The sequence below is a fragment of the Sceloporus occidentalis genome, unplaced genomic scaffold (assembly GCF_023333645.1).
Source record: "Sceloporus occidentalis isolate IW3139 unplaced genomic scaffold, rSceOcc1.0.p SCAF_4, whole genome shotgun sequence".
NCBI lineage: Eukaryota > Metazoa > Chordata > Lepidosauria > Squamata > Phrynosomatidae > Sceloporus > Sceloporus occidentalis.
This window is the reverse complement of record NW_028316984.1, coordinates 200,572,320-200,596,204: the sequence shown is the minus strand read 5'-3', so window position 1 is coordinate 200,596,204 and position 23,885 is coordinate 200,572,320. Positions and strand designations below refer to the sequence as shown.

The window sequence follows — 23,885 nt, the reverse complement described above, 5'->3', positions numbered from 1 at the left end:
CATAGTGGATTGAGCGTTGGACGGAAACTGGGAGACCAGGTTTCAAATCCCGGCTTGGCCGTGGATACCCACCTTAGGCAAGTCACTCTCTCAACCTCAGAGGAAGACAATGCCAACCCCTCTCTGAAGAAACTTGCCAAGAAAATGCTGTGAAGCCTTAGGTTCACCATAAGTCAGAAACAGCTCGAAGGCACACAACAGCAACCAACTGCAGTTGTTCACTTGTGTGGGGAGATGGGATAAGGAACATTTAATCAAACCCATTTGCTTCTAGCCAGAGGGTGGACACAGAGCAGAGCAGAAGGTGAGTCCTGGCACCATGACAATTGAAAGGGAAAGAGGAAACTAACTAATACAGAGGAATAACACATACACACACACAGCATGTGCAACAGCAAATCAATCATGTTTTCTAAGTTGCAATAAGCTGTTGATGTACTAGCTAGGAGATTTGTCTCCAGCTCTTTTCTCTTGCCGAGAGCCGAGCCCACCAAACCTGGAGAATTTTTATCTTTGTCTCCCACCTGGAGATGACCAACAAAACTGGAGACTCAGGGCCAGGGCCTGGAATCTGGCAATCCCACTGCTCCCATATTCCGTTATTGTTCTATGTCATCAAACTGTTTCTGACATATGGTATCTCTAAGGCAAACCTATTCCAGAGGCTTCTTGGCAAAATTTGTTCAGAGAGGTTTTGCCTTTCTGAGGCTGAGAGAATGTAACTTGCCCTAGGTAACTCGGTGGGTTTCCATGGCTGAGCAGGAATATGAACTCTGGTCAGAGTCATAGGCTACCACCACACTGCAAAATGAATGCTGTTTGACACCACTTTAACTGCCATATATCAATGATATGGAATCCTGGGATTTTTTAGTTCAGGCACTAGAGCTCTGTAGCAGAAGGCAAAACATAGATCCAGGGATTCTATACCATTGAGCTATGACAGTTAAAGTGGTGTCAAACTGCATTAGTTCTGCAGTGTAGATGCAGCTATAGTCCAATGCTCAAACCACGACACCACGCAGGCTCTCCAGCTGTGTCCTAAAAATACTGTGGTTTTGGCCCTGGCCAGAAAATTGCCCGCTTGAGCTTTAAATATATAGCAGAAAGGTTGCAAGCCCTATGCCAATAAAATCTAACTGGGGGGATGCTTTACGTTATTTCCTTTGGACTGTGCACTAGGCATGAGTTCAACATTTAAACTATTCACCCCTTTCGTCTTCCACGTGAGAAGCCAGGATTGTGGGCTCTGGAGGATTATCTGCCTTTTCAGGCCTTCGGCTGGGTGGGCCACACAGCAGCTTTTGAGGGGGAAAGAAAATGGCCCACCGGGAGGGGAGGGAGGGATGTTTGGTTTGGTTTATAAATGCCCAAGAATCCGATTAAGCTCCTGACTCCCCTCCTTGTCCTCTTCCCTTTGCTTTTTCAACAGATTAGGGGATGCCAGCATATTGGGAGCCTCCAAAAAGACCCCTTTGCCTCCTCCTCTTTATCCTCTGAGCTGCAATGACCTTGAAGAAGCCAGGACTTGGAAAGGCTGTGTGTGTGTGTGTGTGTGTGTGTGTGTGTTTGTATGTCTCTGTGTGTTCTGGATGAAGAGGCTGCCTGGCTTGCCATTTGCAGGTCTTCTTTTGTGCCTAGATGCCAAGTGCAGCTGATCTGGCGAGGAAAGAGACAGAAAGAAATGGGATTACTGGAGCAGAGCCAAGGGGAACCTCCAGGGAAAAGAGAGAAGGAAGATGCAGGCAGCAAAAGGGGAGGATAGAGAGGTAGAAAGGGAAGATGCAGAAAGGCAGAAGGAGGACTAGCAGAGAAAAGCAGCCCCCCCCCCACATCCACCTGAAGGGAAGGCAAAGCGGGGGGAGGAGCAGACTTGGGCAGAGGTGTATCTAATATATTTGGCACCCTGTGGTGATAAATTTTTAATAACCCCTTCTCTTGTCAACCTTTCCCGGTGTTGCCCAAAATGCCAGGGTCCCCAGAGGGCACCACCAAATTAATATTTAATAGGGAGATTTTAATAGCTCAATTAAAGCTGCTGAGAGGGCTTGGGCAACTCAGGGCAGGGATCAAGCCTCTGCATAATGATTCCAAGAAGCAGAACTCCAGAATTCAAGGTCCAAGTGTAGTTTTAAAGTGGTCCCTCCACATTCGCTGGGGTTAGGGGTGAAGGACCCCCATGGATGTGGGAAAAATGCAAATTAAAAAAAACACAAGCCTTTTAAACTGAGAGAAGGAATCTCCAGGTTTTCCAGTGCAACTCTGTGGTCAGCAACTACCAGAGGTTGATCATAGGATCATGCCTAGAACTGTTTTCTCTAGGAACCTAGGTTCTTCAGCACAAATCTATGGCCAACTTTTGGCAGAGTTGTGCTGGAGGACCTAGAGATTCCTAGAGGGAACATAATAGTCAAAACCACAAATAATGAAATCCACAAAAGTCAAAGCTGCAAATGTGGAGGGCTGACTGTATTTGTAGATCAGAGGAAATCACCACTCAAACAAAGACAGTCACTCACACACACATATATAAAAACTAATAGTAACTATAGAAGGTGGTAGCAGACAGTGACTTTCATGACTTCTAAAGGTAATACTATACCGATTCCAGAACTGGAGGTTCCAATTGGGGGATTCTGTGTGATGAAAGTGGCTCACCATGCTGCCTTTGGATCTGAGGTGGCCAGTAGTTGCTGAGGAGTCAGGTGAGATACAGTCAGTATGTCTGACCTCAGAACAAGATTATATTGGGGATGCCTTGGCAGGCATATTTATAGGGCAGATTTTGGAATTAAAATGAAATTTCCAGGAGTGAGGAATGAGAAGGGAACTTGTAAACGGCTGGACAATCCAATGCATCTGGACAATGGGGTTTCACTTCCAGAGGGAAGTGTACTTGGGTTTCTGTTTATTTGTAAGTCTATCACCCACCATCACTCCTATCAATGAGAGATTATGCAGATTCTGATCTTAACTGATCCATCCTGGCTGTGTGCTTTAGCTTTCCCCTATGCTGAGCCAGTCAGATCTCCTTATATCATGGCTAGTTCCCGGCCCCGGGGGGGGGGGGGAGGATCTCTTGAGTAGATGCCTAAAACATCCCTTTTGATATCAACTTGATATTGAAAAAGAAGAGGGGTGCAGACGGCCAGAGCTTCTGGCTGGGTGGCAAAGGGAGGCGACTCACTTTCTGGTCTGGCCAGCAGACCCACCACATCCAGAAGGCACAGCTGATGGATGGCAGAGGCACCCTGGCTGGCAGAGGGAAGCGGCCAGGGAAGTGTCTTGGGACTGATGGGAGTGACCACCCCACCAGACGTTCACCTCCTTCTCAGGTGTCACCCAGTGCAGTTTGTATCCCTTGCACCCCCCCAGTAATGCCCCAGAACCTAGGAATGAAGAAAACTGAGGGCGAAGAGCTTAGACTGGGGTTGTACAGCATATATTGTATATGCAGAGATACGCACTCATTGTGCTGCACCTCCCCTGGATTGAATACTGTGTCCAGTTCTAGGCACCAAATTTCAAAAAAGATGTTGAGAGAATCTTGAGTGTGTCCAAAGGAGGATGACCAAAATGGTGAAGGGTCTGGAAACCATGCCCTACGAGAAGAGACTTAGGGGGCTGGGTATGTTTAGCCTGGAGAAAAGTAGTTTTAGAGGTGATGTGATAGCCCTGTTTAAATATTTGAAGGGATGTCATATTGAGGAGGGAGCAAGCTTGTTTTCTGCTGCTCCAGAGCATAGGACATGGAGCAATGGATGCAAAATACAGAGAAAGAGATTCTACCTCAACATTAGGAAGAGCTTCCTGAAAATAAGAGCTGATCAACAGTGTAATATGCTCCCTATGTTGTTGTCGTCATCATCATCATCATCATCATCATCATCATCATCATCATCATCACCATCACTGTGGCCCTTGGAATTTGCAGTGGCTTGGTTCCACGAACACCCATGGATACCAAAATCCATGGATGCTCAAGTCCCATTATATACAATGGCATAGTAAAATGGTGTCCCGTATCTAAGATAGCAAAATAAAGGTTTGCTTTTTGGAATTTCATAGAATCATCGAATCCTAGAGTTGGAAGAGACCCCAAGGGCCATTCAGACCAACCCCATTCTGCCAGGAAAACACAAACAAAGCATCTCCGACAGATGGTCATCCAGCCTCTGTTTAAAGACTTCCAAGGAGGAAGACTCCACCAACATTTTACATTATTTTCAAACCATGGATGCTTGAATCATTGGATAAAAAAATCCATGGATATGGAGGGATGACTCAAAGTGGCTTCCAGTCTGAAAGGACAGTACAATAAAAAACTTAGAGAAGTGACAATTAATATGGAATCGAACATTACAATTAAAATGGAATTAAACTGATCATTCCCAGCTCTGATGGCTGTAGGATGCCACAAGATTCTTTTATCATTTACTTTTCCAAAAGAGGACCACCTGACACCTGAAAATGTGTGCTCACACACCACAAGCCGACAACACAGCAGGATCTGTTTGCTTTTTGCCAAGTACAGGAGGGATAAATTATTTAAGCTCCTCTGAGTTTTGGCTGATTGAACTTTCTAAGTGGCACTGTTTGTTCTGACACAGCTTGTGCTGTTCAATGGTTTTGTTTTTTACAATTGGAATCAGACCGCCTTGCTCAGTTTATGGGTTCAGTAACATCCCGATCTCTCCTTGTCACACAGGGTCCCTCTCTCTACCTGACTCGCATCTCAGTTCCCCATCTGTCACCAGTCTCCATTTTGTTTGCTTTAAACACAAGCCTGGAGAAAGAAATGTGAAAGGCAGGCTTTGGAGCAGGGAGCAAACCCTCAGATGGGAAGTGACGACTGTTACCAAATGATAAACATTTAGGGTGACCAGGTGTCCCCCATTTCCAGGACGTGTCCCACATTTCAACCTTCTGTCCAGGAGGAACTTCAAAATGTCCTCCATCTTGAACTTGACTAAGAAGCATGAATTTACATTTATATGAGTGTCTTTAGCGTTCATTTTGTAATGTCATCCATTTTTCTTGAAAGTCCTACATTTTGCGGTGCCTCATCCTCCTTTGCCATTAGGACATCTGGTCACCCTGTGAATATTCCTATGAAACATATCCAGGGGTAGCTGAGTTGGCCATACAGCAAAGTACAATAGCACCCCAAATCCACAAAACAGTAATCTGACCAACCAAAAGGCACAAAATACTTAATGCAAGCTTTCAGAGCTCCACTGGCTTCTTCATCAGGCAAAGATAATCAAACAAGAGAAAGGAAGGAAGGAAGGAAGGAAGGAAGGAAGGAAGGAAGGATAAAGTTGGAGTCACAGGCCTATATTTTGTCAAGACGTTGTTATGGTTCTTCTCAGTTAAGATGGTACAGAGGGATATCCATGTAGTCAGATACAATTTCTCCTTTTTGGCCATATGGGATCTGGGAGATAAAACATTGTAAAGTCCAGAAAATAATATTTAAACTTCCTTAGCAACACAAAAAGAAATCTTCTTTGAGATCCAGGTTGTCTCTGTCCTGTGTGAGGCTATCCACCCCCTTCTTGGGTGGAGACCATTGACTTTCTCAAGAAGGTTCTGTGTTATTGCATTTGAGAAACATTAAGATGCTGTCCAGGTAAAGAATGCCCAATGCAGTCCCGGTGTTATAAAAAAAGGTTTTACCTCCAGCATGGCAGAGTGAGATGCGTGTTGGACTATGACTCTGGAGACCAGGGTTCAGTTCCCGCTTGGTTATGAAACCCACTGGGTTCCCTTAGATATATCACATGCTCTCAGTTTCAGGGGAAGGCAAACCTCTGAACAAATATGTCAGCCAGTAATAATTTGGGCAAGGCCAGCTCCCATCGCAGTCCGGGTAAAAATCACCCAGCTTCAGCCAAAAACAATGTACAGAGCAGAGTATTGTTTTTAAAAACTCCAACTATTGATATTGGCAGTTCACTTACCACTTTTCACACTTAAAAGAAACAATTACAGACATTTGATTCATCCAAAGTCCTGAAGGTTTTTATCTTCAGTTAAAATATACAGTTGGCCCTCCTTATCCATGGATTTTTTAATCCACAGATTCAAGCATCCGTGGGTTGAAAATATTTTTTAAAAAGCATAAATTCCAAATAGCAAACCTTGATTTTGTCACTTTATATAAGGGACACTATTTTGTTATGCCATTGTGTTTAATGGGACTTGAACATCCATGGATTTTGTCATCCACGGGGGGTTCTGGAACCAAACCCCAGTGGATGACAAGGACCCATTGTATATACAGTATAATACAGCATACACACACACACACCTCTGATTAATAATCAATTTCAAAGTCTGCTTCACAGCTCCAAACCTACTCCACACACACACAACAGAGGTGTGCGTATGTTGTGTCCCTTCAAGTCATTTCTGACTTATAGCCACCCTAAAACGAATCTATCACAGGTGTCCTTTCCCAAACTACAAATCCCAGGATTGCGTAGGAAGGAGCCATGGCAGTTAAAGTGGTATCAAACTGCTACAACTGTGCAGTGTGGAAGCAGCCCAGGTCACTTTGGGTTTTCAAAGCAGCTTCAGGGCAGAAGATGAATGCCAGAGACAACACAGGCTGCAAACTGTAAAATTAATGCAGTTTGACACCGCTTTAACTGCTGTAGCTCAATGCAATGGAATTCTAGGATTTGTAGTTTTGTATTTAGCCTTCTCAGATTCAGAGAGCTCTGGTGCCATAACTACAAATCCCAGGATTCCATAGGATGGAGCCATGGCAATTAAAGCGACGTCAAACTGCACTAATTCTGCACTGTGGCAGCATGTACAGTTTGCCAACCATGAGTTTCTTCTCCTAGGAAATTTCATGAAATGAGCTGTTAAAATATTTAGCCAACCTGGGAATTGGCCTGAAAATAAACTAGCTTCTTTCCTTTGAAGCAAGGTGGTTTCAGCCTGGGGGCGGGGAGTTGTAGCGCATGCCCATAGTTGCACTTGGAAGAATGTGGGGTTCCATGATCACCCCAGTTGCAGAGAGTATATGTCACTGTTGATAGCATAAACCTATACAAATTCAGTTATGCATGGGTGTTGTTGAGTTAATTAGCAGTGATGCATAATGGAATGCACGCTTGAACATGCAACAAATTGCACAATTAAATGTGCTATGGCACCAGAGGTGTAATTCAATTTCTGCCTCCTTCCACTGAATGCTGGCTTTATGCCAAGCACCCACCAGATCCCAGATCCCCACAGCCACAAGAATGAGGCCGCTGTCACCCACAATATTTGATTTCCTTAATACTCTTATTGCCACACTGAAAGGCAGGCGGCTTTAACGGGCCTTTTGTCGCTTTTAATATTTGCAAACTCCAGAGATTTAGGGCTTGGCAGGGGAGGGGGGGTTGACCCTGGAGGGGGTAATTTGCACCAATTAGCACCCAGTCACAGTGGTTCCACTAGTGACAGATAGGTCACATCCGCCTTCTGATGAAGCCTAGCAAAAGAGGCAGCCAGAACAATTTGTGTCAAGCTGTAACACCCAGTGCTGGGAAAGGAAGGTGGTGAGCATGATCTCCCCACAGCCGCATGCCAGATTTCCTCTGTCAAGATGACAGCAGAATTGTGACTTGGAGGCAGAATAACTTTCCCTCTTTAATTGATTTCTCATCTAAATTAATGAATGGTTCATTTTAAAAAACATATCCAGGGGTAGCCGAGTTGGCCATGTGGCAAAATCATCATCCAAAAAGCAAGTCTTGATTTTGTCATTTTATATAGGTGACACCACCTGTATGGGACTTGGTTATCCATGGATTTTGGTAGCAAACCCCAGCAGATACCAAGGGCCCACTGTACAATCAAAACAAAAAAGAATTGGAAACTCTTGATTCTCTCCCAGCATCTAGCTGTACCCCACAAAGTCTTTCATGTGATAACTGTTTCATAGTAGAATGGACTGGCTTTTTGGAATTTATATTATTTTTGAATATTTTCAAGCTATGGATGGTTGAATCCATGGATGAAAATACATGGATATGAAGGGCTGGCTATATTTGCTTATTCCTGAGTTGCATCCAAATGTATTCCAACACATCGCCATTGAAAGTTGAACAGAACGCTTAAACTATACATCTTTTTTTCAGTTACTGAAAACAAGCAACTCCTGCCTCCTCCTGGGTCATGTCCAAAGAGCCTGAGTTTCATCCAGACAGCTGTCAAAAGAGGCTCCCTTGGTCCCTTGCCTGCAAAATACACTCAGTTTAATAGCAATTACATGGCCATGTGTATGTTTCATATCTATATATCCATGAGTGATGGTCTGCAGAATGAGGCCATTCAGTGTGTCTCAGCAGATTATAAGAATGTGCTGCAATGAAGAATTACAACCTATTTCTAAAAGCTCTTTTTCATTGCATCCCTCTGATGTGGTATCTAGCCAGAAAAACTGATCCAAGTGTATTTTCTGGTTGTAATGGTGTTGATGGAGTGTTGGGCTGGGATCCTATTTTTTAGCTCCAATTAAAGTAGACTCATTGAATCAAAAAGATCTGTGTACATGTTGACTCACCATTCAAATGCTGATTTAGGTCCAAAACACACTGCAGAGATAATCCATTCGGAGACCACCTTAACTGCCCTGGCTCAATGTTAGGGAATTTGGGGAATTGTAGTGTTTGTGAGACATTTAGCCTTCTCTGTCAGAGAGCTCTGGTGCCACAATAAACTACAATTCCCAGAACTCCCTAGCACTGAGGCAGGGCAGTTAAAGTAGTCTCAAACTGGATTCTGCAGTGTGTTTCAGACCTTAGAGCCAGTGTAACGTATCTGTTGGAGTGTTGGCCTACAACTTTGGAGACCATAGTTCAATTCCCACTTTGGCCATGAAACCCACAGTGTGACCTTGGGCAAGTCACATGCTCTCAGCCTCAGGGGAAGGTGATGGCAAACCTCTTATGAACATAGTTTTTTGTGGGGGGGGGGGTTGGGCTCCTGTGAAGAAATCTTGCCAAGAAAACCCCATGATAGGTTCACCTTAGGGTCGCCATAAGTCAGCAACAACTTGGAGGCATACAACAACAATAACAACAGTTGAGACTAAGCAATAGGACTCAAGCTCTGAAGTCAGATTTCTGCTGAGCCATGAAACCCATGAGATAGACTTAGGCCATTTGTTTTGCATCCACTTAACCTTCCTCACATAGCTGTTATAATTCAAAGATGCAGCCATGTTTGTAGAATCAGTATGTAGAGAGATCTTGTAGCACCTTTGAGACTAACTGAAAGAAAGAAGTTGGCAGCATGACCTTTTGTAGACTAAAATCTATTTCCTTTAATGCATCTGAGGAATTCAAAGATATAGCTGTATCAGTCTGTAGAATCATCGGAAGAAGTAGACCAGGTCTACAAAAGCTGCCAACTTCTTTCTTTCAGTAAGTCTCAAAGGGGCTGCAAGTTCTACATAGCACCGTTATAAGGATGACATGGTAGGAAGAGAGAGAACCATGCACCCTGCTCTGAGATTTCTGAAGTGAGGCTGGATATAATAAAATGAGTGAGGGGGAATGCAGTGCCATCTTGTGTCAGCCTTTCTCACCGTGAGTAACTGCTGCATGCCTTCAGAGAAGCTTCTGCGTCTTCCCAGGGGGACACACTTAAGGAAAGCAGCTATGTTACAACAACACAACAGCAGCAAAGAGATGCCACTGCTATTGAAAGACTGGAATCCATTATTGTGGTGAGAGCTTCCTCAGCCAAAAACGGAAGGATACCCTTGCTTCTGAATACTTATGTCTCCATAACACACACACACACACGGGAGCAATATGCTCATACCTGAGCCAAATGTGAGAACACACTTCACCCCAGTGTTTATTCATGTTGAACTAGGAATCCAAATAGAACTTGAGTCAGTAGTGTGATGCAACAGCAAGAAAGTCTAATACAGTTCTGAGCTACATCAATGGGGCTGCCTTGTCTAAATTGGGATGGTAGAGTTCTGCTTTGTTTTGGATATGTATAGCCTGGAACCGAGAAAATGGAACAGTGAAGGGAGACAGCCATTTTTCAATATCTTAAGGGCTGCCAGGCAGAAGATGGAGCAAACTTATTTTCTGTTGCTCTTGTCCTGGATCCAAATGGCAAGAAAGATGTTCCAGTTCAACATTAGGACCAACTTTCTCACAATAAGGGCCATTTCATGGTGGAGCGAAGTACAGTAAGCTCTTGGTATCTGCCGGGGTTTGGTTCTGGACCCCTTGTGGATACCAAAATCCATGGATGCTCAACTCCCATTAAAAAGAGCAACGCAGTAAAATGGTGTCCCTGATATAATATCCCAAAATCAAGGTTTGCTTTTGGGAAATTAGACATCTTGTCAATATTTTCAAGGTGTGGATGGTTGAATCTGTGGACAAAGAATCCGTGGATATGGAGGGCCAGCTGTATTTCAGAAGGTGGTGAACACACTTCATTGATGGTTTCTAAACAGAGGTTCTCTAGGGACTGCTTTAGCTGTGTATTCCTGCATGGTTGAAGGGGGCTGGACTGTATAGCCATTGGGGGTATCTTCCAATTGGAGATGAGATGATTAAGAGGTGACATGATAGCCCTGTTTATGTATTTGAAGGGGTGTCACATGGAGGATGGAGCAAGCTTGTTTTCTGCTGCTGTAGAGATTCAAACACGGAACAATGGATGTAAGTTACAGGACAAGAGATTCCACCTCAACATTGGGAGAAACTTCCTGACAGTAAGATCTGTTCAACACTGGAACACATTTCTTTGGAAGGTGGTTGAGTCTCATTCTTTGGAGGTCTTTAAACAGAGGCTGGATGGCCATCTGTTGAGAATGCTTTGATTGGGAGTTCCTGCATGGCAGGGGGTTGGACTGGATGGTCCTTGCGGTCTCTTCCAACCCTATTAATTGTACAGTTCTATGATGTTATGATTGGCAGGTGATCTCAGTAATCCCTATGCACATGCCAACAAGTTGCCTGTTGACTGATTGTGATGGCATATATTTCATAGGGGTTTCTTAAGTAAAGTATATTCAGAGATGATTTCCTGTTGCCTGAGATAACCCTAACAGCACCTGATAATCTTTGGGGTTTCCCCATCCAAGCATTCACCAGGCTTGACCCTACTTGGCTTCCAGGACCAGAAGGGACCTGGGGCCTTCAGGATATCCTGCAAACACACTGTGATCCCAAGGGCATTTGACATATTCAAAGCTGTGTAGAAATGAAGGAGGAGGGATCGTCTACTCTTAGTTCAGCATTTGTTAGCTTTCATGGACCACACCAGTGCTGGCAGCGCGAGACAGAATGACAGCAAATGGTGGTTGGTACAGGTGTTCACAACTTCCATCACACACATCTATCCCCATCTCCATGTTGAAGCATGCTCTTTGCATGCTACATGTTGAAAAGAAATCAATCCTTAGTCTTTGCACTACAAGGGAATTTTCTGGCCGCTTTGGGAATAATGTTTCATGGGGGGGTGGTTGGTTCCTTCTCCCTCTCCCCCTCATGCCTGTTGTGTTGAGGATGCCATCTCCCAGCTCAGTACCTTGGTCAACACCAGGAGGGGGAATCCATTCTCCCAGTGCACACTTACACCCTGATGGAGCGAAGAAGGGGACATCCAGCCATGCATCACAGGCAGCATTCACTTCTCTGACCTAGTTACCTCAGAGACAGGGTCGCCATTGGAAAAGTCAGATCCCAGATCAAAGCAAGACGTGGGTGACTGATACGTGTGTGTGTGTGTGTGTGTGTGTGTGTGTGTATGGTGGGAGGAACAAGCAGGAGAACAGACAGATTCAGTGGCTGAAATCCTGTTGCTTAGTCCCATCTAAAGTAGATCTTTTCTGTCCATTGCTGAATGGTGAGTCAACACACAGGTAAATTCAATGTATCCAATGGATCAGATCTGGTTGGACAAAGAATAAGCCATAATTTTGTTTTAATTTATATTTTGAGACATCAGGATGGGGTCCCATATTAGAAGAAGAAATACAACGGTTTGATTTTCTCCTCTCTTACAAGAGAGGCTTCTCCAACCCTAGCTGCCTGGCTCATTTTGCCAAGGAAAGGGGCAGGTGGGGTGATTGCAGGTCCAAAGAGAAATCTGCTGAACTGCTTCTCCCACACTCTCCAGAAATTTGGCACCCCACCTTTTCCAAGAGACCTCAGATCTCTTCCAGTGCTCCTCAGGTTTCTCTAGGATTTATCCCTACTATCTTCTTGCTCCCCCTATGTAAGGCCCTTCCTTACCAGCCAACCAACTGAGGGCTATCTTTGAACCTCTAAACCAGTGGTTCTCAACCTTCCTAATGCTGCGACCCTTTAATACAGTTCCTCATGTTCTAGTGCCCCCCAACTAATGGCCTTGGTTCCTAAGACCATCAGAAATATGTGTTTTCCGATGATCTTAGGTGACCCCTGTGAAAGGGTCGTTTGACCCCCAAAGGGGTCATGACCCACAGGTTGAGAACCACTGCTCTAAACTCTATTTGTTTCCACTGCCAATGCTCTGCCTTGGCACTGGTTTGCACTGCCAATGCTCTGCCTTTGGCCTCTCTGTGCCAAATGCTCTTTGCCAGTGTGTACTTTTGGATGTGGGAAACATCTGTTTACAAATCAGACCATGGAGTAAACCCCTCCATCCCATTCTAGCCAGATATCAGGAGGTGCCCATTGCCACCTTCCAGCTCTGAATATTTGGGAGAAGGAAAGTGCACATGACAGTGCAGGTAGAGGGAGAATATTGGAAGGCAGCAAAAAGCTGCCTGATGCAAAGGAGAGATCCAAAGGAGTGGGGAAGGGGTGTCCAGTGACCCCATTTAACTCACCCCTCATGCTGCCACCCCATTCTTGGGACACTCAGAATTGATGCCACATTCCCTGCTCCCTGGCACTGCAGGCAGCTTGGTGCAAAGGCTTGACTGGCAGCCAAGAGAGGAGGGGAGAAGGAAGCCCAGGCCAAAAGTCAACACATTTTTTTTTGTCTTTGGTGCATGCTTGGATCTCCTCAGAGAGAGGTGCACTGTGAAGTGGGCTGGCTGGCAGAAAGGAATATGCCCCACCATCCACCACTAGGAAGAAGGAAGGTTCTGCAAAGCGCATAGAGACAGAAAGGTTGGGTGTGCTGTTTACAAGGAGAGAGACTGAATCATTGGTGGTGGGAAGAGGAAGATGAGAGACGCAGGGAGCATGGAAGCAAATGGATCCAGAAGGCAGCTGGCAGATAAGAAAGAAGGGCTGGATAAAGAAGTGAGTGGGTGGAAAAGATGCTGAGGGAAAGGGAGAAGGGGAAAGGAGGGAAGGTGGAAGGAAAAGAGATCCTGGCTAACCAGGGACCTTGGACAGACAGACAGAGACAGAGAGAGGGGGAGAAAAGGTGCATCTGCACTGTAAAATAGTGCAGTTTGACACCACTTTAAGTGCTGTAGCTCCATCCTATGGAATCCTATGGTCTGTAGTTTTACAGGGTCTTTAGCCTTCTCGACTAAAGAGTGCTGGTGCCTCACCAAACTACAGATCCCAGGATTCTGTAGGATGGAGCTATGGAAGTTAAAGAGGTGCCAAACTACATTATTTTTGCAGCATAGCTGCAGCCCAGAAGAAACGGTGAGGTTGCAAGGAGCCTAGAGAGGAATGGAGGTGGGAAGAGAACTGTTTGCTCCCTCCCTCATAGACCTGGTGGGACTACACATCCCATTTCTCCTGCCTGGCTGGGGATGATGGGGGCTGTATCCCAACAAACACCTAAGGGTTCAAGCTTGGGGAAACAGAGATGTAAGAGAGAGATCAGAGACCAGAATCCCAACTTGAACAGACCCATTGAACGTTAACATGTAAGTAAACCTCCCTTGATCCAATGGGTCTACTCTAATCAGGCCTTATCCAATTCAGGCCAGAGAGACCAAGAAAGAAAGGATGAAGAGGGGTTGAGAGAAATGGAGAGGAGGAGACCCAAATAAGTGACATAGTAAGAAAACAGACAGTGGGGACCAGACAGCAAGAAAAAAGGAGCTGGAGTGGTGTAGTGGTTTGAGCATAGGACTCTGCGGATTGGGGTTGGATTCTCTTCTTGGCCATGGAAACCCACTGGGTGACCTTGGGTAAGTCACACTCTCTCAGCCCCAGAAAACCCCATGATAGGTTCAAAATAAGTTGGAAAAACCTTTGAAGGCAAAGGACAATGAAGAGGAGTCTGATAGAGACCCACAGGTCCTTCCAGCCAATGCTGCCCACACTACCACCCACTTCTTTCCATACCAACCCATGCTGCCACCACCTCCATCCCATGGGCTGACCTTGTGCAGCTTCCACATGGCCCCCAGTGCCTTGACTTCATGGCTGTTGTGCTTGCCTTCCTCCAGGCACTGGTAGCAGACGGGCATCTTGCACTGGACACAGTACATGCTGTGGTTCTCCAGCTCATGGTCAGTGCAGGTGGAGATCTTTCGAGGGCTGAGGCGCCGGCTGACCCTACCTTGGGCCGGGGGCACCAGGCGGTGCTTGGCCAATGGTCCCCGGGGCGGGTGGCACCGGAGCCGGCACGGGTCGCAGTAGAAGACATCACACTGCTCGCACATAACGGTAGCCTCCTTGGGTGCCTTCTCACAGAGCTGGCACCGAAGGGCGGCTGCCTTGCTCTGCTGGTACCGGTCGATCACCCCTTCCAGGACCCGGTTCTTGGGGAAGCCGCGTAGGCCCCTCTCATCCAGGATGAGGCTGCGGTGGCACTGCGGGCAGGTCAAGCAGGAATTGCGCGGCACCGGCGCCAACGCAGAGGATGCCACGGAAGACCCTGGAGGCTGGAGGTGCGATGAAGAGGCGGAGGAAGCTGAGGCGGCCGAGGGAGCCCCTGGCTGCGGTGGCAGGGTGGGCGGGAAGACACGGACCCCGTTGGGTGACTTCTGGCAGGGGGTGGTGGGCGCCGAAGCAAATCCGCCATAGGAGCCATACCCGCTGTCAGCCTCACTGTAGAGGCTCATCTTATCCAGGTCCAAGTAGTCATAGTCGCCGGAGGCAGTGGAAGCAGAACCGGAGGTGCGGCGGCGGCGACTCTGGGGGGAGTCGGCCTCGGGGGTCTGGACCAGGATGTTGCGGGCACAGGCTTGGCATAGGTTGTGGGAGCAAGGCAGGATGAGGGGCTCCCGGTAGAAGGAGCCACACACGGGGCATTTGAGTTCCTCCTCCATCTCATCCATGGAGGGAGAGCCAAGGGATGGAGGTGAAAGGAGGCTTCAGCACCAAGGAGAGCGCCCTTCCAGCACCAGGAAAGCTGGGCTTCAGCACCAAGGAGGGCGCCCTCCCAGCACTAAGGAAAGCTGGGCTTCAGCACCAAAGAGAGCTCCTCCTTTCAGCACCGAGGAGAGCTCCGCACTGAGCGCGCCGCCGCCAAGCGCAGCATCCCACTCTCTATTCCAGCCACGCCCCCATTGGTCCACAGCTTCAAGAGCTAAGCCGCTACTGGAGCAGCCCAAATCAAGGGCGTGACTTGAAGCCCTCCAGGCCACGCCCTTTCTAGGATTAATGAAGCTCGCCTGGACCAGCCTGTAAGCCTCCAGATAGGGATGCTAACGTGCATCTGTTGCGCATCAGGTGGCAATTAAGTCCATGGTGAACCCCAGAATCCAAGCCACAAAGACTCATGCGGATATAAATTGGTGTCCATGTGTTTTAAAGTACATATATTAAAATTCCAGCAAAATACAAAACAATTATTCAGACTCTGGCTGCATCCAAACTGCATGAATAATCCAGGTTGTTGTTTTTTGACACCCCTTTAATGTTATGGAATCCTGGGATTTGTACTTTTGTGAGTCATTTAGCCTCCTCTGTTAAAGAGAGTTTTGGCACCGCAATGAACTGCAAATCCCAGGCTCCTGTTGCAGTGATCCATGAGCGTTCATTGACTTCTGGCTACTTTCTCAGATGCACTTCTGGTGGCTTGAAGGGCAAACTGGAGACCCTTTCCCTGCTCTCAGGGTGACCAGAGGTCCAAGGAGGATAAGGCACTGCAAAATGTAGGACATTCAAAAAATGTAGGCCATTACAGAATAACAGCTATAAACACTCATGTAAATATAACTTCATTTAATCTGGACTATGACTCTGGAGAGCAGGGTTGAATTCCCATCTCAGTCATGAAACCTGTTGGGTGACCTTAGGCAAGTCACGCTCTCTCAGCCTCAGAGAAAATGTTGCCAAGATACCCCTATGATAGGTTCAACTTAGGGTCACCATAAGTTGGAAATGACTTGAAGACACACAGTGACAAACAGATAAACTGTGACAGAGTCAAAGTGCTATAGAAGTTTGAGTGTTGGACTACAAGACCAAAGTTCGAATCCCAGCTCAGCCATATAAACCCATAGACAAATATTTGCCCCAAAAGGACAAATAAGACATAGGTACAAAACACATGGCAGAAAAAATCCAGTTTGAGACCATTTTAACTGTCCTGGCTCAGTGTTAGGGCATCCTGGGAGTTATAGTTTATTGTGGCACAACTGCTCTCTGAGAAGGCTTAATGGGTCAACAAAACTACTGTTCCCAGAATGCACTGGCATTGAGCCAGGGCAGTTAAAACATGGATTATTTCTACAGTGTGTTTTGGACCATACACATTTTAAAGATTCTCGGAAGTGTTAGGAAGACGACATGCTCTCTCGATCCCTGTCCCTCATGGCTGACGGCCCAGGGTGGTATTGCGGTAACGTCTATGCTACACCACATAATTAACACATCCTTCAGGGAGGGGCAGTTTCCATCGAGTCTGAAATTGGCAATAGTCAGACCACTGCTAAAAAAAACCTCCCTAGACCCCCTGATAAGAAATAATTACAGGCCAGTGTCATTGCTGCCATTTTTGGGTAAGGTGATCGAGAGAGTGGTTGCCTTCCAGCTCCAAGCAGTCTTGGATGAAACCGATTATCTAGACCCATTTCAAACTGGCTTCAGAGCGGGCTATGGAGTTGAGACCGCCATGGTTGCCTTAGTCGCTGATCTCCATCTGGGCATTGACAGGGGAAGTGTGTCCTTGTTAGTGCTCTTGGACATCTCAGCGGCCTTCGATACCATTGACCATGGTATCCTTCTGGAACACCTGAGGGAGTTAGGTATCGAGGGCACTGCGCTCCAGTGGTTCCGTTCCTACCTCTTGGGCAGATTCCAGATGGTGCAGCTGGGGGACATTTGCTCCTCTAAGAGGGAACTGACATCCAGTGTCCCTCAGGGAGCTATTTTGTCCTCCATGTTATTTAACATTTACATGAAACCGCTGGGAGAGATCATCCAGAGACACGGGGCGCGGTGTTATCAGTACGCTGATGACACCCAGATGTGTTTCTTTGTGTCGCCGACTGCTGCAGTGTCTAAGGATGGTGTCTCTCCTCTAAATGCCTGCTTAGAGTCAGTAATGGGCTGGATGAGGAAAAACAAACTCAGCATGAATCCAGAGAAAACGGAAGTACTACTGATAGGTTCCCCAGGCCTGGGGAAGGAAATTTGTCCACCTGTCCTGAAGGGGGTCACACTTCCCCTGAAGGACTCAGTTCGCAGTTGTGGAGTGATTCTGGACTCGTCCCTGCAATTGTCATCCCAAGTTGATGCGACGGTCAGAAGCACCTGTTATCAACTTCGGTTGATACGCCAACTGCGACCCTACCTGGGCCAAAGGGACCTTGAAACGGTGGTACATGCTCTGGTAACCTCTCAGTTGGATTTCTGTAATGCGCTCTACATGGGGCAACCCTTGTACCAAACTCGGAAGCTTCAATTAGTACAAAACATGGTCGCCAGATTGGTCACCGGTGCGTCCAGGTTTGACCACATAACACCAATCTTAAAAGATCTTCACTGGCTGCCTATTTGCTTCCGAGCGCAATACAAGGTGTTGGTAATTACCTATAAAGCCCTATATGGCTTGGGCCCGAGTTGCTTAAAGGACCGCATCTCCCCATATAATCCGCCCTGCACTCTCAGAATAACCGGGAAGAACTTGCTCGAAGTGCCTACTTCGAGATATTTTACTACTTCTCAGAGGGCCTTTTCGGTAACAGCCCCCAAGCATTGGAATAGTCTTCTCGAGGAGCTCCGTCTCATTACTTCCCTTGAACGGTTTAAAAGGAGACTTAAAACCTTTCTCTTTAACCAAGCATTTCCCCACGTACACTGAAGTTATGTTTGATCCCCTTTCTCCCTCTCACTACATACACCTATGAATTGGATTTTAATTGTATATTGTAATTAATGTAATGTGGTTTTAATTTTATGTTGTTTTAATAATTTTACTATGTACACCACTTTGATCACTGCGGAAATGCAGTATAGAAATAAATTTTATTGTATTATTATTTATTATAAAACAATCCATAATTTAAAATTCAATATCTAAATTCACTACTTTAAAATCATCTGGATAAACCTGTCAGAAGAGACTGGTTTTCCAATCTGTTTTAAAATTGATCAGCATATTCAGCTGTCAACTCTGTTCTGGTAGGTCATTCCACAATTTGAACTTGGCTGAAGAAAGAAACTGTCAGGAAGTTCCTCCTAATGTTCAGGTGGAATCTCTTTTCCTGCAGCTTGCATCCATTGTTCCGGGTCCTGTTCTCTGGAGCAGCAGAAAACAAGCTTGCTCCCTCCTCAATATGACATCCTTTCAAATATTTAAACAGGGCTATCATTTCACCTCTTAACCATCTCTTCTCTGGATTAAACATACCCAGCTCTTTAAGTCGTTCCTCATAGGGCATGGCTTCCAGACCCTTCACCATTTTAGTCGCCCTCCTTTGGACATGCTTCAGTTTTTCAACATCCTTTTTGAATTGTGGGGCCCAGAACTGGACACAGTATTCCAGGTGGGGCCTGACCAAAGCAGAATAGAGTGGTACTATGACTTCCCTTGATCTAGACACTATGCTTCTATTGATGCAGCTTAAAATCGCATTGGCCTTGTTAGCTGCCGCATCGCACTGTTGACTCATGTTCAACTTGTGGTCTACTTGGAATTCTAGACCCCTTTCACATGTATAAATCTCCTTAAGCCAGGTGTTCCCCATCCTATGTCTATGCATTTCATTTTCCTGCCCTAAGTGCAGTACCTTACATTTCTCTGTGTTGAAATTCATTTTGTGAGTTTTGGTCAAGCTTTCTAATCTAATAAGGTCATTTTGGATTTTGATCCTGTCCTCGGGGGTATTAGCTACTCCTCCTAATTTGGTGTCATCTGCAAATTTGATAAGCATGCCCTGCAGACAAGTCACACACTCTCAGCCTCAGAGGATAGCAATGACAAATCCCTTCTGAAGAAACTTGCCAAGAAAACCCTATGATAGAGTCGCCTTAGGACTGCCATAAATTGGAAATGACACCCAACAACAACAAACTGCAAATCCCAGGATTCCATAGGATGTTGCCATGGCAGTTAGAGTCATAACACTATAAGTTCACAATGGAAAAGGGCCTCAGGTGCCCCCCATCCCCATTACGGACAACCTCAGGTGGCCCCAGGCAGCATCATGGGAGTTCGAGGTTATTATTATCATTGTTTATAGCGCCATCAATTTACATGGTGCTTTAGAAGGGAAGATTATGGTCGCAGAAATCAAAGCTTAAAGCAATTTTGTTTAACTATGTAGGTCAGAAGTGAGATAAAAATAAGATAGTATTACTGAGAAATCATATACAACGAGTGTTAGTATTTTCATGGTTGGGAAGTGGGGAGTCAGTATAGTTTGTGACAGTTGAGTTTAGTGATTTTGGGGTTATGGTTTGAATATTATTATTATTATTATTATTATTATTATGGTTTGAATTCTTATAATTTTTTATAAGAAGAGGAGGAGGGAGTAGCGTAAAATAGTATGATTTAGGGTATGTTCTTATGGATGATTCTATGTGTGTAAATAGGTGGCTCTTTAGTTATGTGTGTTTTATGTCTTAAAATTTAATAAAACATTTTTTAAAATGTACATGGTGCTTTACAGATACAACAACCAAAAATAATGGGCCTTGCCAGAGGTATACAATCTAAAGTGCGTGAGCGCACATGTACGCGCACAGAGAGAGAGAGAGAGAGCAGGAAGGAAGGAATAATACAATAAAATGATACAATATAGTTATAAAACAAATCAGCTAGATAGAATACAAAAAATATATAATATAATGCAACCAAACTAGCCAGTACACAAAAGCCAGCATGGCATAATGATTTGAGTGTTGGACTATGACTCATAGTTCAATTCCCAGCTTGGCCATGAAACCCACTGGGTGACCTTGGGCAAGTCACACTCTCTCAGCCTCTGTGTAAATCTTGCCAAGAAAACTGGCATGGCTGTATCCTAGGGAATCCTGGGATTTGCAGAGGCACTAGAGCTCACCGGCTGAGATTTCAAGTGCACTCCCCTGATTGAGAGCTGTCTGGCAGGAAATTCTGGGTAACATACCAGACTACCAATCCCAGGATTCTATAGGACTGGGTCATGGAAGTGAAAGTGGTTTCAGCTCTATAACTCTAAGGCAGTGGTTCTTAGACTATGCTCCGTGCCAAGTGTTTAGGACTTCAACTCCCAGAAGCCACAGCCAACTTGGCTAATTGTCAGGAAGTCTGGGAGCTAAAGTCCAAAACATCTGGAGGATCAAAGTTTAGGAATCACTGGTCTAAGGCAGTGAGACCCAACCTTTCATCCTCCAGACGTTTTGGACCTCAGCTCCCAGAATTCCTAACTGTTGACCAGGTTCACTGGGGCTTCTGGGATTTGAAGTCCAAAACAAATGGAGGACCAAAGGTTGGGAACCACTGGGAAATACACTTCCAATCATGGAAAGGAAGCAGATGCATATGTTACAAATAACTGTGTCACATTTTCAAGCAGAAATCACACCCTCCTCATTTAGCAGCAGTACTCTAGAATACCTTGCTGGCGGCGTGTGCCTTCAAGTCATTTCTGACCTACGGCGACCCTAAGGTGCCCCTATCATGGGTTTTCTTGGCAAGCAGAGGAGGTTTGCCATGGCCTTCCCTTGAGGCTGAGAGAGTATAACTTGCCCAAGGTCACCCAGTGGGTTTCATGGTGAACTCTAACCCCTATGATGGGGTTTTCTTGGCAAGATTTGTTCAGAGGTTTGCCATTGCCTTCCCCTGAAGCTGAGCGCATGCGACTTGCTCAAGATCACCCAGTGGGTTTTTATTTTTATATTTCATTTTTATTTATTTATTTCAAAGATTTACATCCTGCTTTTCCCCCACAATGGGATCCAAGGTGGGTTACAATCATATTTAATTTAATAATTTAATTGTAATTTTAATTATGTTTTAAGTTCTTAATAAGTGGGTAATAAGGGGACGATGGTTTGTTCTTTTACTTATGTTTGTTTTATAATTGTTATTGTTTCATTTTGTGGTTGTAACCAGCTTCAATCCTTCGGGGAGAGGCGGGCTATAAATAAATTTATTATTATTATCATTATTATTATTATTATTATTATTATTATTATTATTATTTTATGCATGAGCAGGGAAGTGAACCCTCATCATCCAAGTCATAAGCCAGCATTCAAGCCGCTACGCCATGCTTTAACTGCACATATGCTTAGGAACACATAGGACTGGTGCATATGAACCTGGGACAGATCAGCTGTGGGTTGTGCTATGCAACTGTTCCTGGGGCCTCTTGATAGCTCCCTGCAGGTCATCTCTTTGTCCTGCTCATTGCCTTGTGTACCTGCGGCCCCTGGAGCCTGGCTTCCCTCTGGCTCTGTAAGGGAAGAATTATCCGCCTTTCCCTCAGCCTACTCCTCATCTGGGGTCATTTTTCATGCTGTCAGGGTGAGGGATGTGGGGGCTCTAAGCATCTGTTTGGCATGCTTAAAGGGAAGCAAGGCTGCTGTTGATGCTTACCTCCCTCCTTCCACCCTCCCCTTGATCATGTGCCATCATCTCCTGCTGCAGTTTTCTCATCTCGGCCTGTTTTAACACAGCGCGACAAGGCTTTGGGTCATACAAGCTGCTCCTTTCCTCCTTGTCATGTTCAATATCACCCCAGAGGAGTAGAAAAAAGAGCTGTAATTGCTCCCTCCCCAGGTGCTGAGATCTACGGAGAGATCTATGGATTTGGAAAGTGTTGTGATTTCCTGCTTTCCAGGCTTTTCAGACACCAGCTTCGGCCGCCTGCTCAACACTTAATTTTTGCCTTGGTCCTGTTGTTGTGATTGGTTTGGGAAAGACACTGTGCTCTTGAATCAAGATGTTGCTGGACTTCTCGGGATTCCAAGCCAGCGTGGCTATGGGATTCTGGCAATTTTAGTTTTGTGATTCAGGGAGCTCTGGTGCCACAACAAACTAAGGTTCTCTAAATCCTGAGCCAAGGTAGTAAAAATAGTGTCAGTCTGGATCATTTCTACAGTGCGGATGCAGCCTCAGCAACCTAACAATCTATTCTTCGATTGTTGGTGCTCTCTGACAGAGAAGGCTAAATATCTCACAAACCTACAATTCCCAGAATTGCACAGCATTGAGCCATGGCACTTAAAGTGGTATCAAACTGGATTATTTCTGCAGTGTGGATGCAGCCAAGGTAACATATCTCACAACTCAGTGAAGCAACTGTGCAAGAGGATGATGTACAATCCTGAGCATCTTCCCATTTTCTTTCCGTTTTTTAATAAAACAAGCTTCTAGTCCTTATTTAAAATCTAACCCTTGTTATGAGCCAGCCCAGTGTGACTGAAACATTGGGCTAGGACTCTGGATGACTAGGGTTTCAATCCATGCCGATGTATGGAAACCGATGAGTTGACCTTGGGCAAATCACACTCTCTCAGCCTCAGAGGAAGGCCATGGCAAACACTCTCTCCACAAATCTTGCCAAGATAACACCAGGGCTGAATCTGCACTGCAGAATTAATGCAGTTTGACACCACTTTAACTGTCAGAGCTCCAGCCCAGCTCCTGGGACTTGTTGTTTTGTGAGCACCAGAGTTTTCTGACAGCAAAGGCTAAATATCTCACAAAACTACAACTTGCAGAATTCCATAGCATTGAGCCATGGCAGTTAAAGTGGTGTCAAACTGCATTAATTCTAGAGTACAGATTCTGCCTCAGATAGAATCGTTATAAAATGGAAACAGCGTGAAAGCACATAACACTAACAAAGCCCTTGTTATAAATCCATTATTTGCTGTATAATAATAACCAAGAGCCTAATTTAAAGGAATAGAGCATAACTTTACATTCAGAATTGCATAAAGTGTTGTAATGTTGCTTCTTTAGTGAATTTAGTGAATTGTGTTGTTGTGCAACTGAAAGTGCGTACACCTCTGCAAGCTCAATGGACAATACGTGATACACATCCCTGCACACTGCATTAGGTGCACCCATGTGTAACTGGCGCAATGCACAAAGACATGTGAAACCAATATGACATTCATGTACATCCATGCACAATGCAAAACCATGATCAAGGACACCATAGTTCTAATTCTACTTCCACAAGCTTTGTTCATGTTGGTCAAAAACATCCATCCATTTCTGTAGGGCAGCTTATGCAAGCAGAAGACACCAATACTATTATTTATTGATAGATGGAAGGAGAGTGGCTCATTGCAGCAGCAGCAACAACAACAGTGGAGATATCTGCCTTGCTATTGATCTTCTCCTTTCATGACCAGAGTAGGGCCAGTTAGAAGCCAGAGCAATGGGTACCAGTGGCCTTGGGCCCAGGTCCATTGAAGACACTGATCTTTAAGAATGTGATAGATCTTCCTTCTTTGGAGGTCTTTAGGCAGAGCTTGGATGGCCATTGGATGGATTGGAGCATGTCCAGAGGAGGGCAACCAAAATGGTGGTCTGGAAACCACCAAGCCCTATGA

General features: G+C 45.4%; 1 protein-coding gene across 2 annotated transcripts in view; it reads right to left on the bottom strand.

The window, feature by feature from the left end:
* LOC149315296 (E3 ubiquitin-protein ligase TRIM9) overlaps positions 1-15,375 on the bottom strand; it is a 74,759-nt gene extending 59,384 nt beyond the window's left edge. For both annotated transcript variants that reach the window (XM_089522907.1, XM_089522908.1), the window contains exon 1: positions 14,318-15,375. In XM_089522907.1, coding sequence (XP_089379033.1) covers positions 14,318-15,217 — 900 coding nt within the window. In that variant the 5' untranslated portion in view covers positions 15,218-15,375. The remainder of the gene's footprint in view (positions 1-14,317) is intronic.
* Positions 15,376-23,885: the final 8,510 nt, after the last annotated feature.